At 39.1% G+C, this 24426-nt stretch overlaps 1 protein-coding gene across 1 annotated transcript in view; it reads right to left on the reverse strand.

Moving 5' to 3' along the window:
- The window catches only part of dntt (deoxynucleotidyltransferase, terminal), a 125887-nt gene extending 103018 nt beyond the window's left edge, over positions 1-22869 (reverse strand). The window contains exons 1-3 of the mRNA XM_042009579.1: positions 22676-22869; positions 14092-14266; positions 8152-8253 (exon numbers count right to left, since the gene is read on the reverse strand). Coding sequence (XP_041865513.1) covers positions 8152-8253; positions 14092-14266; positions 22676-22869 — 471 coding nt within the window. The remainder of the gene's footprint in view (positions 1-8151; positions 8254-14091; positions 14267-22675) is intronic.
- Positions 22870-24426: the final 1557 nt, after the last annotated feature.

Below are 24426 nucleotides of genomic sequence, written 5' to 3' on the forward strand. Positions count from 1 at the left end.
ACACTTTAGATGCCATAAAATATAAAAGCTTTTCCCCGAAGTCATCGTCTAATAATTGAGATTATTTAAAAAATAAAATTTAAAGAAATGATATATTCAGTAGAAAAAGTCAAATAAGTTGACCCCTGACAGAAAAGTTTCCGAAACGTGTGAAACAAAAACAAAACAACGATCACATTTAATAATCTAATTTGTAGAAAAACAAAACAGTAAGACCTCATACAAATGAACACACACACACACACACAACATGCCAGCGAGTCTATCAACTGTCATGTTGTCCTAGAAGCCGTGTGGAGTCAGCGGTCTGAGTTGGATAATCCACCATGCATACGTGTTCATCTAATTAATGAGGAGTTAAAGGCTGGTAGAGGGACTTACTGTGCGGGGACGTTGATATAGCACGTCGATTTACCCCCCACTACCAGATATCATGGACATGCCTGCGAGCAGTGTTCGCACAGCAGCCCGTCTCGCTGCATGTGCAAAAAGAAACCAAGAAAGGAGGTCAAAGAACCCACTGAGAAGAGTTATAATGTGGTTAGCATCCTGGAGGTGGCTTTTATCCCTCCTGTGTCTGATAAATGAGTTGTAGATATGCTTCTGGATCATCTGTTCTTTCCTTTTTTTACATAAAATATGAGGAAAAAGATGTAAGTAGCTCTGTTCAAACCCCATCAAAGAAAGCTGAAGGCATTCTGATATGAAACTTGAGTGAAAAGTGTTTTAGAATTACACCTTTCCACCAACTCTTGATTCAAAACACCGGCAGAAACAAGCTGCTAAACTTTTTGTTTGCTGCCCCTTTGGGTTATGACCTCCACTTGGTGGAAGACTGAATCAGTTTGATGCACTGAGAATCAGTGCTCTTCCACTCATCTGCTCATCCATGACATTTCTGTTGTCAACATGCTGGAGGCCTTGCACTGCAGGGTGTTTGCTCTTTTTTATCCAAGTCTACTGTACATATGCTGCATGTGCACGTGTGTGTGTTGATATGAGAGAAAAGGCACATCAATCAGCCAGGACACAAACATCGATTTTTGTGTTTTTGTATGTCAGACTTATGGTAAAATTATGACTGAAGACTCGAGGCTACACAGACAAAAAAAAGAAAGTGTGGGTGTAAGACTGACTTATGTTTATGAATGCAGTGTGGATTTCCTGCTCACATCGACAGTGCACAGTATGAATGGGTATGTGGAGGTGAGGTGTTGTTAGACATGACAAAAGGGCAGGCAAAAATGATAAGGGTGTGAAAGAGAGGCAGAGAGGGATAAAGATGGAGCAGGGATGTATAAATCAATAATGCATGGCTGTGGAATGAAGGGCCACTTGCTGCCAGTGTGTGATTGACACCTCACTGGGGTGCTGTTGCTGAAATGATGCTCGTCCACCTACAGTGTCTTGCAAAAGTAATCACCCCCACTGGCATTTTTTTGTTGTGTGTGTTACAAGATGTCAATTTTGATGATTTTGAGCTTTAAAATAAATACATTAATAAAGTTAACTAAGATTTTTGAAAAATTCTAAAATATTAAAAGTAAACATTGACTCACGGTTACAATATGCATTAACTCCCTTTGAGTTGAAACCCTTAAATCTGCTTCGATTATGTCACTTACCTTCAGATGGGACATTATTACTTAAGTATTGCTCACTTATTTGCGATCTAAGAATCACATGATCTCAATATATACACCTGCTCTGAAAGGCCCCAAAGTCAGATTAAGGGGCACCACCGTCCAAGTGACACCAAAAGCTAGAAGCTATCAAAACAGGTCAGGAACAAAGCTGTGGACAAGTCCAAATCAGATTTGTGTTATAAAGCAAATTATCTGAAACTTGGAAAATCCCACAGAGGATCATTAAATCCTGATGGACTTAATGATGCTTTGCATTTTAATGATGAAGGATGACATTAATGAGAGAAGCAAAAACGAGACCAAAAATAATCCTAAATGAGCTGGAAAGGTCTACAGCAGAGACGGGTATATTAGTCTATAAGCAACTAAAAACATTCCACACTAGTGGCCAGAAAAAAAAACAAAAAAAAAGCATTGCTTACAGAAATGTTCTTCAAAAGGCATGTGGCAGTTTCTCCAAACATATGGAAGAAGGTCCTCTGGTTTAAAATTGATCTGATGAAACTAAAATTTAACGTTTTGGCCATTAAAAAAAGGATATGTCTGGAACAAACTAAACCTTGATCATCACCAAAAGAACAGCTTCCCCACAGTGTAGCACGGTGGTGACAGCATAATGCTGTGGGGACTGGGATACTGGTCGGAATTTAAGGAATGATGGATAGTGTTAAATACAAGAAATTTCTTAAGAAAAATCTTTTGTCTTTCAGAGATTTGAAAGTGGGATTGAGGTTCACATTCCAGCAGAACAATGGGTCTCATTCATCAATGTCTTCTACAAATTTAGGAAAATTTGTAGAAGACATTTTCTATGAAATCCCTGTCAAATTCACAAACATGTTCATAGACTGTTAAATTGTTCTCACATTTTTTCTTAGATTGATGAATCTAGAAGCATAAGATACCGAGTAAATAAAGGGCTATTATTGTCAAAACCAATCAACATTTTTTTAATAGGAATGCCATGATTAACTTGTTAATAAAAAGACATTAATTGGGGAATTCTTTCTTTCTTTTTTTTCATTTTTTTACAAACACATTAACAACAACATTATCGTTCATGCCATAAAAATCTGAATTTGGCATTATCTCTGTTAGAGAAGCTAATTCTGAGCATGATGGTACTTTGTCACAGTGGTGAACCGAATCATCCAATAACCACTTTATATTTAAAGTTAAGGTTAAGGGCCTTGCTCAAGGGCCCACAGTGGTTCATCTCAGAGTGCCAACAGAGGGCCCTTGAGCAAGGCCCTTAACCTTAACTTGAGGATGAAGTCCACTGCTCTCTAGTACAACTAGATGGGTCAAATGCAGAGCCAAATTTTCCACTTGGAATTAATAAAGTTATTTAATAATAATAATAATAATAATGATAATAATAATAATAATGATAATAATAATAATAATAAAGATTCTGACTGTTTCAAGCCTTACTTTCAGAGGTTGGCCACAGGCTGACCCATTTAATGCATCACAATTTACCACTCAGTTGTCACATCTGACATTGTGATCCACGCTCCTTACCATTTGTAAGGTGGTGTGTGTACTGTTGCCCGGTGCCTGTTAAGCCTAGTTTTCACCAACAGGTGTGGGCTGGAGTGTGACGGTTAGGGTATAGATATGGTGTGTAAATTGTAATCTCACTCTCTTCTCATTACCTGAGCAGCAGAGTATCAGCTGGATAGCGATAGATGCCTCAGCTACGTAATATCATGACGCCATTGCAGCACAACACCTTCCATTAAGTACAACCAAAACATGACTCAGAAAGAATGGAGGAGAATGGCAGTTATCCAACAGTTTGTATTCTGTCTTCTTGGCAAAACTTTCTAATGCCCTTTAATCAACAAAATAAAATCTGTTGCTCTAAACAAAGAGCAAGAGAGGGAACTATTTTTTCAGCCAATCAACGGATTGCAGTGCTTCAATCTCCACCCTTTCAGGTTGGATCGGTTGGATTGGTACACCAATGCATGGGCGTTGCACCCGTGGGGGATGTGGGTGTCGCACCTGCACTTTTCATAGTGAGAGGGTCCAACACCCACACGTTTTTTTTTTGTTGTTGTTGTTGTTGTTTGTTTGTTTGTTTATTTATTTATTTTACTTTTGTCCAAATTTGCTGCTCCAGTCGCTCTGTGTCTCTGTCAAGCGGCAACCTCCACCTGTAAAATGTGGAGCCTATGCAGAAATGCAAAAAAATTAGGGCCTGGCTCCAAAACACAGCAAATCCCCATAGACTACCATGTTAAAAAGATCAACTTCACAGCAGAAATAAACATGTTTAAAGCCTGGTGCAAAAATCCATTTTAGGATTAATAGGTCATCTTCATGACAACTGTGAGGGGGTGATTTTTTTTCTAACTCATCCTTTTGGATGTTATTTAATCTTGAAATTTGGCATAATTAGGGGCGTGTCCTTTTGATTGACAGGTATCCAATATCCGCAGAAAGAAGGGAGAGTGCAGCACAGCCACGATTTTTAGCCGGCTAACAGCATGCCTTAGCTTTAGCCCGCCTACCTCCGTTAGCTGGTTAGCTACTATTGCTCGGGGTTAGATGGTTGTCAATCATCTACCCCCACCTTCACAGTCCCCCTCTCAGCTCGACCTCCTTGCACATTTTGGGATTTTCCGGGGCTAATGACACACGTGATGCTGCCAAGATGGCGACAGTGGGAACCACCCAACGAGCTTCACTTTTGATCTTCAGAAACTTACGGGTGACTGTTATTTACAGTCTATGGTCTCTACGCTGTGCAACTCTCTCTCCTCCCCCTCCCTCTCCTGTTGCTCCTTGAATCATGAAGTGACTGACGTGATCAGCAGATCGACTTTTCGGCCCGTCTCTCTTGTTGTTTGTTGATCATTCAGCTAGTTGAGGAGGAGGAAGCTAGCAGGATGACATCTAAAGCTTACGCTAGGTGAAGGTTAGTTTTACTACAGACTTAACTGTGCCCCCCCACCCACACACACACACACACACACAAACCTGTGTCTGAAATGGACTTCAGAACACAGCAACTCATAACTCAGCACTGTTCACTAGTGGATGAATGAACTTAAGAACTCTGACTACGTGAAAGACGTATGGAACTATGAGGTCGGTGACCTATGACTACATTTAAAAAGGGACATACCTATTTACACGCAGAAGGGAAAATAAATGAGCCTTTAGTCACCACATCACCACAGTGATGCTATTTTGACAGAAAAGACTGTCAACATCTGCAAAGAAGCAGCAGTAATCCATAACTGGCCAGTTTCGATCTTTGTGACAAACACTACTTGATAGTAATGCTCCCATTCAGCAAATGTGATCATTCTCAGACAATTAACCAGTGATTTCTTTATGAAAGAATCATTACTCAAGTTGAAATAAATTACAATTCATCTTGCACAGAGATCAACTAAAATGGCAGAGATCATTTTCAAGATCTTAAATTTGCCACAGCATCGGGAAGAAATGCACACACATGCAGTGAACCAACAACAAAAGCATCTAAAAATGTGTTACAAATATATACAAGGGGAAGATTTACTCCCAGTTCCCTCAAAGCTTTTTCATTACACATGTATTCACATGAATAACATCATTACTATGTCTTGCAATCAAGCAGACAGTTGGATAGATGAAGGATTGCTTTACCAGTATGGATCAATTGCTTGCTTCTCATTAGCACTGCCACAGTACAGTATCAACTGCCACATCTGATGCTTGAATGGCTCTTTTTCCCACATAGCGACTCGGTTTACAGGCAAAAGGCGATGCACCACATTTTCTAGTTCTGTCTGACGTGGATAGTTGTAGTAATTGCTTTTTTCTGCCTCAGTAAAGCGTTTTTACCTGTGGTTTTCTCAGGTTTGCAGCTGGAACAACCACTTACTCAAATCAGAAATTCTCCTTTGATGTGGCTTTATGCGAAGATAATGAGTTAATCATGTGGATAGAGAAACTGAGCGGGATTTGCTAATTAAGGAGTTAATGCTGTGGAAAGAAACGAGGGAGAAGAAACTGAACTGCAGCCTCCCCCACGTGTGAGGCGTGATGGTGCGCACATCTGTACCAGCTTGTCCATGTAGACCAGCTCGTGTTGTGTGCTCGCCTGTGAGAGCTTCAGTGCATGCATGTAAGCACACATGGACAAATATGCGTATGTATGTGTGCTTCTATTATAAACATTTAGCGTCACCGAAAAGTAAAGACTCATTAGCAAACAGATGCCTCACAGGCCCTCCTAAGCTGTGCTTAATAGGTCTAACAAAAACTCATCAGCAGGTCTCCACACTCCCACACACAGAGGATTGCCAGTCAGTTCACAGGAATATTACTCATCTCAGACCTCCAAATTCATTTTTGTGGACAAATATAGGATCAAGACTAAGCTTCCAAGGCAGGTTACGAAAGTAAACTTGAAATAAATGTAGTTTGGTATGTTATCTGCTTTTACTCTTCTAGAAATATAGGAAATATTCTTCTGTCACAGCAGAATTATTAAACTTACAAATAATTATTTGTTATGTTCACAATGGATTGATGTATTATTTCAGAGTTATTTGGTTATTTGGTCATAAGAAAATATCACAAACTGAACAAAGAAAGGGGAGGAAATGGAATTTAAGTGGTTTGAACTGGTTGTTGGTCCAGGCCGGCTGGTCTAAGTATTTCAGTATTTCAATCAACAGAGATTTTCATGCAGAACCATCTCTAGGGTTTACAGAGAATAGTTTGAAAAAGAAAATTTCCAGAGAGCAGCAGTTGTCTGGATGAAAATGCCTTGTTGATGTCAGAGGTCAGTGGAGAATGGCAGACTGGTTTGAGATAATAGAAAGTCAACAGGACCGAGCCACTGTTTACAAAGGTATGCAGAATACCATCTCTGACCACACAACACATCCAACCTTGAAGCAGATGGGCTACAGCAGCAGAAGACCACACCGGTGCCTCCTGTCAGCTAAGAACAGGAAACTGAGACTACAATTCACACAGACTCACCAACACTGGACAATAGCAAACTGGAAATAATTTGCCTGGTCTGATGAGTCTCAATTTCAGCTGAAACATTCAGGTGGTCGGTCAGAATTTGGTAAACATAACAGTATTCATTCAATCAGTCTTGTACCAACGGTTCAGATTAGTGGTGGTGTAATGGTGTGGTGGATATTTTCTTGGCACACTTTGAGCCCCTTGTTTGTCCACTGCATGGATGTGCAGCCAGCAAATCTGCAGCAACTGTATGACGCTATCATATCAATGTGAACCAAAATCTCTGAGCAATGTTTCGAACACCTTGTTGAATTCTTACCACAAAGAATTTTTACCACTTAAAGTCTGTGGTATCATATTTGATACATACTGTCTCTGAAACCTTTGCTTCACCTTACGGTAAAAACTTTCCTCACAACCCTACTGTCTGCATTCTGTCGACAACTTCTCTTCTGCCCCCTGGTGGATAGCTTTTGCATTACAACAATTTTAACATAAAACAACACATAAATGCAAATTATTTTTGCTTTTTTTGTTAAAGAGGCAGATAAAGACTTCAGTTTATTATTATTATGATTATCATTTTTTTTTTTTTTTTCCACTATTTCATGGGTCAGGAGTCAAGGGATTTTGAAGTCAAAAGGTGATCCCGTTTGGACTGCAGCCCATGCTCAGGATGGGGGACTGAATCAAAGACAAGATTTAATGCAAAACAGTGGTTTCCTTAGATAGGCTATTACTTTTCATGAATTGACTTGTATTAACACAGTTATTGTAAATTGGAAAAAATGTGGATTTGTTTTAATTGGATCACAGTGAATTGATTGTCTGTAAAGTACCTTGAGATGACTTTGTTGTAAAGCTGGATTTAGCAAAGTGTATCTAAAGTGGATGGTTTTTATTTACTTATCCCAATTCCACAAGAAAGAAAAATGTTTTATTAAAAATAATTTAAAAAGAAAATGGCAGCTGCATCACGCTCTCTTACCAAAGTGAGAAATAGACAGGCTGTTTTTCATCTAGTTTCTGCCTCTGCACCTGCAGTTATTGTGAACTGGCCTTAACCGTGCTACATCGTTTTCCCCTTTCTTCCATGATCATCAACACCCAAGTCAATTAACCACTTTGCTGTTTTGTGGGGGGGAACCTGAGTGGCCCCTTCCTCAGCTGCTCACTCTGCCCACCAGATGGCTGAGAAAGAGATCCATCATTCCTTGAGAGGGGTGTCACGTCCATCGCCCATCTTGGCATTGCGTGAAGGCGCCTCAGGGCATGTCTATGCCAGGGATCGCAGACATGTCAGCTGTTACGCCTCCAAACGTGCCGCAGCTGCAGATGCTACTCATTTGCAGGTTAATGAATTTTGGGAAAAGTCGTGTCGGGGTGCTGGTGAGTGAAGGAAGCCAGGTATCCAATTAGAGCAGAACAGATTAGGGAGCTTTTTACACGGCAAAGTGAGAGGAACAGCATCTGGTGATTGAATATGGCTGTGTAGAGTGAAGTTAGAGCAGCAGTTTCTTACTGTAAAAATCCTGTTGTTGTTTTCTATGGTTGTCCTTCTCTGGCAGGCATACTGAGAAACTGTGGCCACAGGTGTAGGTGTAGCAACTTCTGGCAAAGCTTCCTGTGTTAAAAAATAACCAGAGTCTCACAGTCAGATGCAGTTATGTAAGAAGATAATACACCTTTCTATTTTAAGGTTTGAATTTACATTTCGGGACATAAAAAGAATCATCTTGATCTTACCAGGTCTTTAAATTTAGATCTCAGAGAAACTGCAACATATAGCACATTAGCCTATGAGGTTATTTATCAACAAAATACAAGCCAGAAGGCAGAAGCAGTGTGTGGAAAACTCAGCAAATCTCATGATTCAGTGGTTTATAGAGCCACCTTTAGCAGCAGTTTTTTATGAAGTATTCCTGTAATGTTGCCTCAATGACCTGAAGTAATGCTGTAAGGTTCCCCTAAAACATTTCAACCAGGCCTGGAGGGCTGGACTTTGGCTTTACTATTGCAACAAATTTATTCTTTTCTCTCTCAATCATTTTGTTGTAAATTTGTTGCTGTGTACAGGATCATTGTGCTGTTGCATGACCCAATTTCAATCAGGATTTAGCTGTCAGAGAAATGCATTCTCAAGGCTCATTTATGATCAACGGAGAAGACGCAACAGACAGTTTGTCCATCTCCTGCATCGGTTTTTTTGGTCCAGTTTGGTCCATTTTTTGGAGAGCTTAGCTATCTGTCGCTTGACGCAGAAAATGGGCAAAGGGGCAATGTTGAGCACAATAGTGGATATGCAACCATCGAAAGAAACAAACCAGAGAAGAAGAAGAGTAACAGGAAGGGGGGAAAATGTAGAAGAAGAATGACACACTTTTCACGTTGAAAGGGTTCCACACCTGAACTTTTTTTTTTTTTTTTTTTACTTTTTCTGCATTTGCACAAGCAGTGGCTGGTCTAGTGTCTCTCTGGTCCTTTCTGTGTATGTAGCACAGCATGGCTCCTCATCTTCGTCTCTTCTTGTTCCGTGAATCATGACTGCTGACGGTGATCAGCTGATTGGCATTTCTATCTCTAGCACTGTCTCTCTTCATACGTTTGATTTTAGTTCAGCTGAGAAAAAGGAAGCTGTATGTTCATGGTTCACACTGAGCCTTAGTGACAGTTGGAAATCTGATGTTTATCCAAGGGAAGGTCAGTTAACAATAAATATTTGTATGCACTGGCTTTCAGTAAAAATGGACATATATCAGTCAAATGGTGATTAATCGTGATTAATCAGGATTAATTCATTTGTAAGCTGTGATTAACTAAAAATTTGAATTATTTGACAGCCCCTGTCTTGAATTGATTTTGTCTGTAAAGTGCCCTGAGATGACTTTGTTGTGAATTGGCACTAAGCTGAATTTATTTTAATTATATGTGATTATAAATAATTACACAGTCAGATTCAAAATAAAAGCTTAATGTAGGAATTGGGTAATTAAGCATCCTTATTAAGATGTGGTGATTGCATGCATCTGATGAAATAAAACCTCCAGGTAAGTCTAAAGGTTGGTCAGTGGTGGTACTAACCACACAGCCAGGGCATAATTTCAATTTCCTAATAAAATTAATCATAATAATAAATTAAATATAAAAGTAAATTTTAATTATTTAAATTTAATTAAAGATTAGATTCAGCAGGCAGTTGAGAGTCGCAGGTGATTTATGGGGTGTGCTCCAGCAGTTTATGAAACTGGTCTGGCGAGGATGCTGTAATGTGCTCGTGTGCAGTCTATTGCACCAATGGTTGTGGTTAGAATGGCAATAGAAATAAATCTGTCTTGACTGAGACTTGTTTCTTAATTAATAAAAATGAGTTTTATTTGCTTTAATATAACTAAATCCTTTGTGAATGACCAAGTTATTTTTGACAAAACATGACAGTTGTAATAAAATGGACAGCAGAAGACAACACAAACATTGACTTTGTTTAAACATGCTGACACTCAAATCTTAGTAAGAGTACTCTTGAGTGGTGGATTCTTTCTTTGGTAAGAACAAAGAAAAAGTCAAAGATACAGAATGTTCACAAATTCCACAATCTCCATAAAAAGTTAGTCAGTAGGACTTTTTGTCATTAATAAATTTGTTCGTACGAATGGTTGGTGACTGAGGCTCATTGTTCCAGAAGTCTAGATGTGACAGTGCAAACCTAACCTGTGCTGTCATGTTCTTTCTAGGTCCTGTTTCCAGCACAACACTGAGACAGTACAACGCAGACGTAGACACGTTTTGTTGTGTTCTGGCTTTTCATTTAAACGGTAACAGAATGGGGATAAAACCACAAACAACCTCCGGAGTGAAATTTTTCTTGTAACGCAAGGCGAGTCCTGTTGAAGATGATGTCGGAAACGTCATCTTGCGATTGTATACTTAGACCCTGCCTAACCTGCAAAAAACACAACAATGGCGGACCTCCATATCATGTTTGTGCTGCCGCATCTTTTTAATTTATTTGGTTTGTTGATGAAAACGTGTCTGGATAAGACCTGACAAGTTGCTGGTGGGACAATTTTGAGAAAAGCGTTGATGAGCCAGCATGGAGGCTGACACACAACACTGTTGTTCTGTTGTGTTTTCTGGTCTTATGAAGATGCTGTTCACACCTGGGTGTGTCATTGCAAAGTTCCACTGCCCGCTAGAGGCCTGGCATGTGCACCACATCATTTCTAGTTCTATTTGCATTTTCCCCTGCATTCCACTGGTGGGTAAATGCGATTTTTTCTTCCTCCTGGCAGCTCTCCCAATAAACCATAAGTCTTTTTCTACTTGTACCGTCATGAACTCCAACATTTAACATGTTAACTGAGACCTGTACAGTCTGCAGTGTAGTTCTTGGGGAAGTTCCAGTCTCTCTGAGCACTGCAGGGTTTGACTTTGACACGAACTTACGGCGACAACTGATAAATGTCATAAATGTTGAGCGGAGGCTCATTACGCACCTCTTCCTGACCTGACGTGCACCCGTGCTTGCAGCGCGGTTACATAGAAGTACTCCATTGTAACTGGTTGCTTTGTGATTACGTGTTTCCGGATTTCTGGAGCTTCTTGCTTAATTTGTGTGGTTATCGCAGAGGAGGAACTGCAACATGAGGCCATAACCATTTACTGAAGTGCGAGTTGGCTGCCCCGACACTACCATACGCAAAAGGGTATAAATCCAGCTTGAAATGTTTTACAGTTGTGAATAATCTCAGCCAGTCTGTATTAAAGGACTCCAGATTCTTTAGAAATGGCCTTATAATTCTTCTTAGATTAATGGGTAGCGATAATTGTTTCTCTAAGATCATTGCTGATGTCTCTCCTCCATGGCATTGTATTAACACACACCTGAATGCTCCAAACTAGCAAACTGCGAAAATGTCTGCGTTTTTAAAGGTGTGAGTGCTGATAATGATCAGTTGAAGTGTATTTGATTTGCAGCACCTTTCTGTTACAACAACTCTTAACTCCTGTTTTTCACACACTGCTTCTGTAAGGGTCTGTTTGCTTTTTTTACTTCAATTTAAATTGATATAGTATTAAGTCATATTCATGTGAGGTTATATTTATCTACCTTTAGGACCTTGTGAGAAGCAGATAAGTATTTTCCATTTAATCCCAAGAATTGACAGAGGCTATACATGATCTTACACACATAGGCTTTACATATGCATATGTAGTCAATCTTTTCCTTAAACTAAAAGGGTAACAGGCTAAATGTGAAAATGTGTGAGGCCATTCCTGATGAGCATAGTGCCAAGAGTTCAAATTGAATTACATAAATAAAAAAGAAGTGCCTTGAAGAAGTTATTTTTATGACTGTGTGTCTCCAGGGCAACAGGCTAATGACACTCATCTCACAGTCTGGTGGCATCCAAATCCATTACACCATCTAACCCGTGGCATTACAGATCTGCTTGCCATCATCCAATTTGCCTCCTGTAAATTGCCTTTTCATTCTATGAAGAAATGGTTCCCCATTTGTAATATATGTGTCAAAAGGATTACCAGTGCAATATTAATATTCTTGGAGACAATTAGGCATCACAAAATATAGAACTGTATTTGTAAAAAATTACCCACAGATTTCACCGCAGATACAGAGAGGGGAGGAAAAGGAGAAAGATATGATTGTCACCTCTACTGCCAGAGGAACACGGGTGTCTCACATATATGATAAAAAGAGCAAGCACATCTCACACTGCTGGACCGATTCAATGAGTAAGTGATTCTAAAATGTTCATTTATTATCTGCCAGGAGCCTTTTCTGATCCCAGAAATATATTTGATGGCACCATTTTTATGCCAAAAGTAAAAACTCCCTCTCTACATTCATTTTAAATACAACTGGGGGGGTTCTCTGTCACTTTTCTACCTCTGCAGTTTGTTTAATCTAATATGACACTCTATGTCCATGGAGACAAACTCCTGTGCATCAGCATGCAGAGGTTGGTTTTCTCCATCTGGGCTCATTTATTATACAGGCATAATGTATAACTGTGTGGAAGGTAAAGATCGCAGACTGCTCTCAGAGGTAGCGTATCCCCTCCTGGTCTTCTCTCTGGTGTCCTCTCCACCTTTACTGTATGACTTAGATGTAACTAAGCTAATGAGCGTAGTCTGCTCGCTTGGGCTTCATCTCTCTCATGCCATATGCTGAAATGAAAGGGTATGGTTTCTAGACACTCCCAGCTTGTATTTCCCTCCGTGTTGATGCCTGTCATGAAGATAGAGGAGTGGAAATCATCTCAGGTCACTGAGCATAGTAAAGGTCGGTGAGATTCCACCTCCTTAAGGAGGCTGCTTGGTCCTGCACCTACTCATATCACCCAAATAAAACCAAGACTACCTGGTTCCAAAAACACACACTTGGTAAAAAACTCAGTTTTCATTCCTTTCACGTTGATTATTTGTGCATCTTTGCTCATTAACACTTACACAGGCTAAACAACCTCTCTCTACAAGGTAAAAAGTAATGAAAAAAATACATTTCATTGGGTTTATTACATAAAATTCCTCCTGACTTTCTGCGGAATATTTATGATCCTAAAACATCTCCACATTAACATAAAAAGCAGCAGGCATATGTGTGAAGAAGTAGCCTATGTCTGCATGATAGCTCCTTAAATAGATTTAATCACTCATAAATAAAACCTATCTAGTGTAAGCACCACATCATAAATGCCACTCCACATTTCCATGTTTGATTCAGAGAGTGGCTGAATCAGACAACAAGCAGAGAAGTGGGCATGTGGTTACCCAGGGAGATGGGTCAATAAATGTCAGCATGACATTATTAGCCTCATCCGCTAATCATGCATCCAACAAGCATGCCACTAATGTTCTACACATTTACGCTTGAAGGAAATAGATGGAGTCTGGCAAACTGGGAAAACCTGAGGGTTTCATTTTTTTCCCCTCTCCACTGTGGATGAAGACAAAGGAGACAAAATATTTCTTTATTCTGTGTCCATATGCTGCCAAGCTCTCATATTGTCAATCACATGGGAAAATGTGTGTGCATCTGAGAAAATGTGTGTGTGTTTCTGTTAGTGGGCTGCTATGAGCCCTGACATCCAGTTGATGGGTTCATTTGACACTCCCACGCAATATGGAGGATGTTTTTTTTTTTTTTTTTTTTTTTTTGTGTGATCAGTGAGGTGAGAAGTAAGAACAAAGAGACAAAGTCAGTTAGACATGTCTTCTTTTTAGGAGCCTGCTATCAGGGGGTTGACGTTATATATTAGCAAATGGAGGAAAAAGCATACATAAGTGCAGAAAGTGCAATATATACTTACAAAATACTCATTTATTTGAACAAAAACTATTACATGATTCTGTTAAAACCTTCCCATTTGGTTTGTAGTGCCATCTAGTGCTAACATTCCTCCGTTCTTGTTTTATCTGCTTTTGTTTATGAAAAACAAACCTGAATGAGGTGTCTGGTCTCCACGGTAACGGGTCTGCCTTCTCTCATGCTGTCAGTGAACCAGCAGATGTCCAACACATGCATCATGGACAGATTTCTCAGTGCACAACCCTTTAGCCACATCCAGAGGCTTGATGCTTGACTATCCTCTGACACCACATGAGTGACCGCATCACTGTGGAAGAAGAGGGAAACAAAAGAGCTATCAGCTCACTCTGACATCTCTTTTGGTTTTATTCACCTCAAAGCGCAACAGAGAGTAAATGGTGTAACTCCTAAAATCAGTTGAACATTTATTTCATCCAAATGAAAGTTTAATAAAGCAGACATTCTAAATAGAGATATTTTATTGGCCAACCATTCACCTTTAAATAAAGGATGCAAGCAGCTGAATTTGTAGCCATGGTTAATTATTGTCACAATTCATCATGATAAACTGATTTTGCAACACTAAAAAAAACACCCTGTTGTTGCAGCTTCAGTTAGTTTAAGACGTTACTTCATGTCTCTGTCAAATTTAATAATGCTGTCTTCTGATTTATTTAGTTTAATAGTCCTTACGTAGATAAGTTTGTATTCTTACCACTATTCAAGACTTTGGTGTTGTGTGTTAACATTTTGGGTATTTAGCCATGATGGTAGGACTCAGGAGCCATTAATCCAAAAAAGATTTTTTGATGCAATTTATTATCACATTTTTATCTATCATATCAGCACAGACTAACCCAACAACATAGTCCTCCAGCTGCCACCTAGTTTTAATTGAAATCTTCTCCCTAATCGGACCATGACATGCAATGTCACTGTCTTAAAACCAAGGCCATTTTTTTATATTTATTCTTGTCTAGCACAAACATTTTAGTTCATTTTATTCTACTCTGATTTATTGTACAAACGGGAATGTGGGCGAGTTATGAGCAACACTGTAAGTCACATGCCTGCATGCAGTGAGACGGCGGTCACGCCTATGTACTATCTGTCTTCTGAAAACTAAAATTAAAATTTTATATATATGCATTACAGGGAGAAAAAAGCTGCCGACATGAAGATGTAGCTCTGTCTGGTTCAAGGGTGCAACATAAACATGATCAGTGTTATCTAAGCTGTAACAGGAGAATCTCTCCATGTCTCAGTCCAGCATGAAATACAACTTAATCACATAAACTAGAAGCACTCAGAGAACATAGACATCTGCCAAGCCTTTATTTTTTATTTTAATTATTTATTTATTTTATTTTATTTTATGTTTTGCTAATGATTGTCTTTTCTTCTTAGATGAACAATGTCTTACCCCAGACACCTTGGCTATACACAGATTTCAAGTTGCCCTCTGGCTTTTTTATATTTCCAGACTAAAATATATCCAAATTAGTGACATGCTACATTTGCAAAGGCAGCTTATTGCCTGTCAGATTTGTCAGTAGGGCTGGGCAGATCGATCCAAATACTGATAGTAACGATGCCAACGTTAGTATCAGTATCGATCGATACCAGTATTATAAGATTAATATTTTTCTTGCAGAGGGTTTTGGGGGCAAAAAGCCAAAGAATGTGAATGAGAGTCAAACTTTAGTAGGTTTGCTTTTGTTTAGCTAATTTACACTGTTGATTTAATTTTTCATAAACAATTGTGTGATAAAAGGGAAAACAGTTATTTTATTATTTTGTTACATTTTGCTGTTGTTATTTTATATTGTTTACAAACAAAAAAGCTTAAATTTCTCAGTTCTGCTATTGTTTGTTAATTTTTTTTGACAAAAATCTTTGTATAATGTTTTATTATGATCATAGTCATGATCAATAACTAAAGTCAAAATCATTAAAAGACTGAAATTTCAAGCAAAAAGTATCAGTGTCAGCGATACTTCCACTGGATTTACTTGGTGTCCAATCAATACCAAAAACTGCAGTAACACTCAGCCCTGTGACCGCATGGCTCAGTGGGTAGAGTGGTCGCCTTGTAGCCCGAGGGTTGCCGGTTTGAACCTGCCCTGGAGAGCTCATGTCGAGGTGTCCCTGAGCAAGACATTGAACCCAAATTGCTTCTGATGGGTTATGGTTAGTGCCTTGCATGGCATCTTCTGCCATCAGGTAAATACTTACAGTCAGTGCTTTATAAATACAGACCATTTACCATTTGCTGCTGCATATGATCTAGAAACTCAGAATAAAACACTAAATTATATATAATTATTTTTATATATGAGTTCTAATTGAAATATTTCATGAACTGATTCTACATCATAATATTTTGTTTGGCTTAAACCTGCAAAACACCCATAATTTGTAAACACAGGGCTTGAAAACTCCATCTGTACATCGGTGGAGTGGATCAGGGAATTCAGCCCGATATCCGGTTCTTGAATTATGCCGGTATCGGAGCCCGATACCAGTATTGGATGTGGTTGGTCCCAGCTCTATGAATCATCATGTTATATCATCTTATATTGATCACTCGCTCCTGAATCAAATAGAGAGATTGAATAGTTGTCCATTGAAATGATGTATTGTATCATGATAAAACTTGTGACTTACACCTCTGGTGAGTATATTAAGAAGGTTAACTTGACTTTTAGCAGAGGGGGAATTTAACAGCTGTGACCCACAGGTGGTGATGTAATTAAGTAGCAATGACAAGTTTAATTTTTTTAGACTGAACTGTCTGAATGATCCTTTATTGCTCGATTTAACAACAAGCACATTCCTGCGCTGGTCTCAGTAGAATCCAGGCATGCACTTTGATGCTTTTGAAATGCATCTCAGATCACAGCATCAGAGTCTTACTTGCACTGTTTAGGGATCAGCACTGGGTAAACAACAATTACCACAAATTCTCAGTGCCTCCCCCCAACATTTTGATAGCTGAAGTCATTCAACCAGTGCCTCATTCATCTCCACAGAGACTTTCTGAACAGACTTTTTATTTCAGCTTCTTCCTCCTGCTCCCTGCATCGCATAAAAGTACCATACCCAGTCAGGGCATTCAGCCGTGCATAATTACCCCCAGCATGCTCCTCCTCCTCCTCACTCTTGGCTTGGACAAATCAGAGCAGAAGCTCCTTATGGGAGGTCCCAACAGAGCTAAGCCTGAGCATTAATTGGCCAAATCACTGGTGAAACTAATCCTCTATCTGCTCAACATGCTGGTCTGGTCATCAGTAGGTGGTCTGTTTTTTATATTTTTTCCCCCCTCAAATTCCTCTACAGCACAAAAAATGTGGACAAAGACCTTTTCAAAGAAAAAAAAATATGTCCGTTTGTGCTATCTAAAGGCCCCATTATTGCCTCACAATGCTTTATTTGCTTAAGATGGACAGTAATTTACCGAAGATTGGGTTTCAGGGTGTAATTCCATGTAAAACTGTCGGGCGTTGTTACACTTAAATGAGTGTGAAGATCACAAAAATAGTTTTTACTTGCGTCATATTTACTTAATATTAATTTGTCCCCCAAATTTAGATTCTTAACATAACACATAGCTGCTCAGAATGTAAAGCAGCAGATTGACATGCAAATGAGGAAGAAAGAAAATCCAACACCACATTTTAATTCCCAGAGTTAGTGAGACTCCAGACGCAAGGACAAGCTAAAGTCAGTTGACTGGGATATGAAAAACTCTCCATTTGTCTCTCGGCCCTGTTCCCATCAGCCCCTACACAGCTTCTCCTTCCAAAAGTGAAATCCAACAGATTGATCAAAGCTTGACTATGTCCAGAACAGATTTCACACCATGACTGGTTCTCATCTGTTTTCTCTTTTTGCAGCAGCTCCTTCATTTTCACAGAGATCTAAATGATCTCTGCAGGTGGTTAAATATTTATCATTGCAAAGATATGGATGTATAAATTGGCTTACATTAAATTCACTCACCACATCAAAGATAAATAACATAATGAGGTGGTCAATAGGCCATTTGTTAAAAGCTCCGCTTAGCAGGAGTTGTCTTATCAAAGCAGTCAAATAAATGTCTTTTTAAAGGATCATCAAGTAAGGATGTGAACATAAAAGCAAGTTTATCTTTAGTTATATTATCTCAGTAAAATTTAATCCAACGTGAAGAGTTTTTCCATTTTATCCAAGGTAATGCTAATCTAATTAGCTAGCTAGATACAGGTGATAAAATGTGTTAGTGATAGTTACCTTGTCCAAGTCAGTTGTCTAAATTTAGGAAACATTGTTGTCAAAGGATAAGAAATTTGTATAAACATACATCTTAAGTACCAATATGTTTAGTTTAGTAAAGATCTTATATGATGCGTTACAAGCTGAGCTAACGGTAGGAAACCAACAAAGACTTCCAGTTTACTGTGCAGGTGTGGTTGACCTGTTTCACTAATGAGTACATGTAAAAACTGACGTGTGTTCTGTAGTAAAATTCATCTTTACCAAAACTGATCTGTGTTGCCAGATCACATGAGAACAAAGTAAATGTGCTTTTTACAACAATGTGGGTTCCATATTTCCTTTGAAAACTGCTGCTAGTGATGGGACGTTCTTAGAGGCGCCACATACCAACAGGCAAACCAGGCAAACGCTTGGTGCCCCAAACCAGAAGGGGGCTTCCGAGGGCCAACCAACTTTGAATCAAAGCAGAGCAGTGACAAAATAGATAGTTTGCAATGACAGTGACTGACCACTACAGAACTCCCTAAAGGGGCCCCATCTACACCTCTCAGTCTTTCCAGGAGTAGTGGTTAATCTTATGTAAACAAACAAGAGAGAGCAGGTTTATAATAATGAGAAGTTTCTATCTAGAAGTGACAAAAAAGAAAAAACAGGAAGCTTAAAGAAGAGAGCAAGACAGTGGTAAGTAGTGCCGGTAATACAGAAGCTAATTTAGCTCAGAGCTCAGTCTGTCATCCTGAAGACTACCTGGGAGTCAAAAGGTTGAAAATGAAAACAGATAACTTGGACAATATCAAATTAAAACTATCTATTTCAGCTAAGTGTTAAATTATGGAATTCACAGGCAAGTAATCTGATATGTACTACTAAAGTTCTTGGATGAAAGTTATTGTGTTCAAGTTCTGTTTACATTTTATTTTCCATGTCCAGTTGACTTTATGCTTTTAAAAACTACTTATGTCTGTGCTGTGTTAGCTGTACATGTAATCCTAACTAGTCAAAATGCAGTTTTTAGCACATAGTGAATGCATTTTCACATGAGTGAATGTAAGAGATTATGATCAGGAGGGTGTTTTTAAATTAGTTATGTGTTTATGTGTTTTTATTATATTATATATTTTTGTACGAAAAAATGCTTAATAAAATTAGATTTGATGTGATACAGATGGAGGACCTTACACCTGGTAGACTAATTCTCAATCTCATATTAGATTGTCAAAATAATCCGTTAAATACAGTATTTGTACAGTAACAAAAGACATGTCACACGTCTCATTCAAATCTAACTGGGACATGTGTCCAGACCATAGACTGTGTATAAAAGATGGACGGAGCCTCCGTGACGTCACCCGTAGGTTTCTGAAGTGCAAAAGTGAAGCTCGTTGGGCAGTTCCTGCCGTTGCCATCTTGGCAGCGCCACACCTGCCGTCGCTCCCTGAAAATACAAAAATGGGCAAAGTGGCGGACCTGAGAGGGGGGCTGTGATCGTGGGAGTGGATGATTGACGTCTAACAAACTCCGAGCTGCCTGTAGCTAAGAGCTAACTGAGCCAACTCGGATCTAATGTGAGCTAACCAGCTAATGACGGTAAGTGGACTAAAGCTAAGGCGCACTGTTAGCTGGCTAAAAACCGCGTTTGTACTGCACTCTCCCTTCTTTCCGTGGATATTGGATACATGTCAATCAAAAGGTCACGTCCCTAATTGTGCCAAATTTCAACATTAAATAACATCCAAATGGATGAGTTAGAAAAAAATACACCCCCCTCACAGTTGTCATGAAGGTAAATTGACCTATTAATCCTAAAATGTTTTTTGTACCAAGCTTTAAACATGTTTGTTTCTGATGTGAAGTTGGTCTTTTTAATATGGGAGTCTATGGGGATTGACTCTGTTTTGGAGCCAGCCCCTAGCGGATGAGGGGTGAACAGCAATTTTTTTGTACTTCGCAAAGGCTTCACATTTTACCGCCCCAGGTTGCCGCTTGGTCCAGACTTGACTGGTCCTGCATATCAACACAATTAAAAGATCTATTTAATGATTATCTATCCAATGCAGGGTTGCAGGTGGGTTGGAGTCCATCCCAGCCACAACTACTTAAATGGAAGGATACACTCTGTTGTATCTGTATGTCAGAGAGATAACAGACCACTCATGCTCACACTTACCCTAACCCTAACCCCCCTAACCCTCCTAGAAAAAATTTAGAAACATCAGTTAACTAAGCAAGCATGTTTTTGGACTGTAGGAAGAAGCCAGAGGACCCACAGAAAAACTGGAAGAACATGCAATTTCCACAGAAAGTCCCCAGCCGAGGTAATGAGGCAAACCACCACATTACCATGCAGCCCAATTAAAGAATGCTTCATAGAAGCATTAAGCTTTGCATCCTCACAGATCAAACAGTAAAACAAAAGAAAAAAATGTATTCCATCTTCACCTAACAAAATCTGGTTTTATGGTAACAGAGCATAATTCTCTATACATCACATTTAGCTTTTTTTGAATGGAATAAATGCAATAACCCAGAATGATGTACAAACTTGGTGTTACAACTTGATCACAAACCCCAAACAACAAGGCCACCATCTGATCAAAGCTAAACAATGAGCACTTTAAATGTCTTTATTCTGATCAACATGCTGTACAACAAAGCTGAACCAAAATTTGAAGCTACTCCTTCCCAAACATTTTTTCTAAAATGTCATTTTAAGTCTTGCTCATTCTTTATGTTAACAACATTCAAAAATATAAAAAAAACCCACAATCTGACGATCAACTTTAAAGTTGAGAAAGTGTATGATCGCACCCAGTTATGTCTTTATAAATCTGAAAACACAGATTAGATGTATTGATGTATTTAAGACAGTTATAAAGATCAAGCTAAAGGCAAAAATAAATAAATGTAACTAGTGGTCACAATATAAACTTACAGTGAGTGTGACTTAATAAGTATCTTGCTGCCATTTGAAACAGCCTTAATGCAGCTCATCAGTCAACTAAGAAAAACATGTCAACATCTGTCAGATGTATCAGGCTTTAAATTTGACCAGGAGATAAATGCATGTGCTGCGCTTGTGATCGTACATGCATATTTCTTTGTGCTGTGTATCTGAGCATATGCTTGAGGCAGTCTGTCTGTAAGTTCTGTAGGACTAGATGCAGGAGGTGTTGCTATCAGACTGCAGCTGATGTCAGTTTTTTCGGCTTGCAGAATTAATGTCAGTTTGAGGCAGGCATGCTCTACTTCCTGTCGTTGGTTTCAAACAATTGTATCAAGCCAAGTGTAACCGTAGGAGCGCTCAAGCTGTGTTTCTGGGAATGCTGCCATGGCCAAGCTGGCGTATGGCTGGCAGGCGCACTAAGAGTTGAATTCAAACAACTCGTCCCCTCACACACAAACACTCGCATTGAATAGACCAGACGTATGGGGACAGCAGTTAAATCATGAGCTTAAATTGAACTTTGGTTATTTTTTACCTATAGATCTTCAAATTCCTCTAAACAAAAGTAAAGAAATGAAGGAGAAACTCACCAAAGACACGCAAAGTCCACATTAAATAAAAAAAAAAGAAAGAAAGAAAGGAGGCTGTATCAGGAGTATAACCAGCCTCAAAGGGAACTGACTCTAAAATGTGGCTGATGTCAAGCAGAAGACTTCTGCTGTGCTCACAGTTTCTGATTTAAAGATGTTTTCAGAGACGAGGCATGCTGCTCACATAATTACCACACAACAGACGATTCATCACTGCAAGGAACAAGCTCCACAAAACCTCTTCTTAAGTACGACTTGACAAAGAACTTTGGCCAAAGTCATTAAAAAAGTTTTTTTTGCTCTGTTACCTTTCTTCTGGTGGAGTTTTCTCACTGCCAACAAGCTGAGGCTGGTTTAGTCAATTTCTTCCCCTTCCGTAAACGTATTTAGGTTGGAGCTGTGACTTATGGCTGAAGGTGAAAATCAGATAAGGTGAAACAGGGGTACGATGGATGCCCTAATCCTTTTTAATTAGGAATTCATGACTTAGGAGTGGCTCCATTACTAGCTAATTGAGTCTCTAACTTTTTAGAAAGAGGTAAAAGTTTGTGAGAAAATGCCAGGATATCTTTTCAGTAACTTCCAGGCATGTTTTTCGCAATCACATGTGGAATGCTGGTTTAACCAGAATCCAGAATTCTCTGTATAAACATTGATAACATCATGTTGTGATGGCTTTTACAAATGAATATTAATTCATGCATGAATATGAGTCTTCTGTCTGCATTTATAAGCTGGCTTTTGGACATGCTAAAAGAGGTCTTTGATCACAATCTTGCCCATCCTTTTTACAAGGCTTACAATAAAGGTCATGAACATAAATAGAAAAATGAAAGAAACTACTTTGCGTCCACTGTCTTAAGAATCACATTCAGGAAAAAAAAAAGCTTTTAGTCAGTGAACAGCAAGTACAAGCTTTTCCAACCTGAGGATGTCCTCCACAATGAAGCCCTTTGACCTGGCCAGCTGGGTCAGAAATGTTCTCCTGCTGCTTCCCATTTTCCTCTCCACCAGGAATATTCTGACATCCAAAAACTTTGCCTCGTCATGCCTGGAGATGCTTGCTTCCTCTGGCCTCGGCCGTTTCCTCGGACGAGGCATGGTAGAACTGTGAAACATGAGATGAGCCGTCCAAAGTTTTTTCTGCACCTCTAGGAATTTCTGCTTGTATGATCTTTGTTATTATGTCTAACTTTCCATCAGAGTAAATTACCCACATTGGTGATGGCACAGTTGTTTATTTCACACTTATAGCCGTCTTTTCCTTTTTTTTTTTTTTTCAGTTAGAGTTGGTGATAGTTGGCATTTGAAAAGGCCCCCGGCAACAGGTGTTGAGGATTTGGTGTTTACCAAAAAAACCACCTGCTATGATCAAATGATTGAGAATAGAAAGAAAAAAAAAAACACCCTGTTGGCATGGTATTATTCACTTCCAGTAAAAGTTATTCAAGCAGAGGGAAATAAACACTGCCTGATCCAGTAGCTTCTTAAAGAGCTGCTCAGAAGTTTTCATGGAGTTGTCATCTTTCTCCCTCTCGACATGAGCAAATTGACTCCTGGGGAAATGTCTAAATTCTGGTCAACTCACAAACCCTTCACAGCTGTACTGCCATGTCCGGTTCGTCTCGCCACTCACCGTCTCATTATGTTCGGACCAAGTCTGCACCATCTGCTCCATGGCTTTAATTAGCTTACTACCTAAAAGAGAGAAATTTTGTGGGCATTTCCCTAGAGAGCCCTGAAGCTCCTGCACAGCCTTTGCACTCATCTCAGGTAACTGTATGTGCAAGCCGTTGATGATTTATAGAATAGAATAGAATAGAAATACTTTATTAATCCCTTCGGAGAGCCCTCAGGGAAATTTATAGCCTTTATTAGAAGAAAATAACAGAACATGCAGTGATCAGGAGCACAGACTGAGTCAGTTTTCATCTTTTATTTCAATCTCCAGATGTGCAGTGGAATCAACAATGGAAAAGGTTTAAATGTAGCAGCATCAGCAGAACAGGCAGGAATGATTTGTTCGTTTTGGCAAAGGAAATAAAGTAATTAAAGGTCCTGATTATCTTCCACACTTTAATAAGCACACCATGTTTCTGTCTTACAGAAATTATTACACGCCTCTCATTAGCGTGGAGTTCTGAGGGTTAACAGGTGTTAAAGAGCAGATGCGACTAATTGTTTGAGTCTACACTTCCCCAATCATTCAACTGTTTATGAGGGTGCTGGCCCCCATCCAAACCTCCTGACCAATGAAATTCTTCCATCACTGAGATAAATGAGTCTCCTACTGCCAGCACGAATCACCACAAAAGCAATGAATCTCTTAGCCCTGAACGTGCGTTAGTGTTTGTTGCTTAAAACTACAAATATATTCAGAGGTTTATACAGCACTGGACTTGGACTGGAAAATATGCTAAATGAAAACATTTTTATCTTTATCATCTGAAAGGTGCTAATCTACACTTCTACAACTACTTTATATGTTGTGTATATTTTGTGTTAAAGGCTGAATAATTGGGATTTTTTCCTTAAAAATATTTTAAAATGTTCTCATTTGCTGCGAGAGATAAAAGGAAGCTTCCCTATAAACAATCTGTGTCCTACATCAACAATGTCTTTGTCAAGTTTTTCTCATTCAAAATAAGAGTTCTGTGCCGGAACAACTTGGGTGCA

This window comes from Melanotaenia boesemani, chromosome 16 (genome assembly GCF_017639745.1).
Source record: "Melanotaenia boesemani isolate fMelBoe1 chromosome 16, fMelBoe1.pri, whole genome shotgun sequence".
NCBI lineage: Eukaryota > Metazoa > Chordata > Actinopteri > Atheriniformes > Melanotaeniidae > Melanotaenia > Melanotaenia boesemani.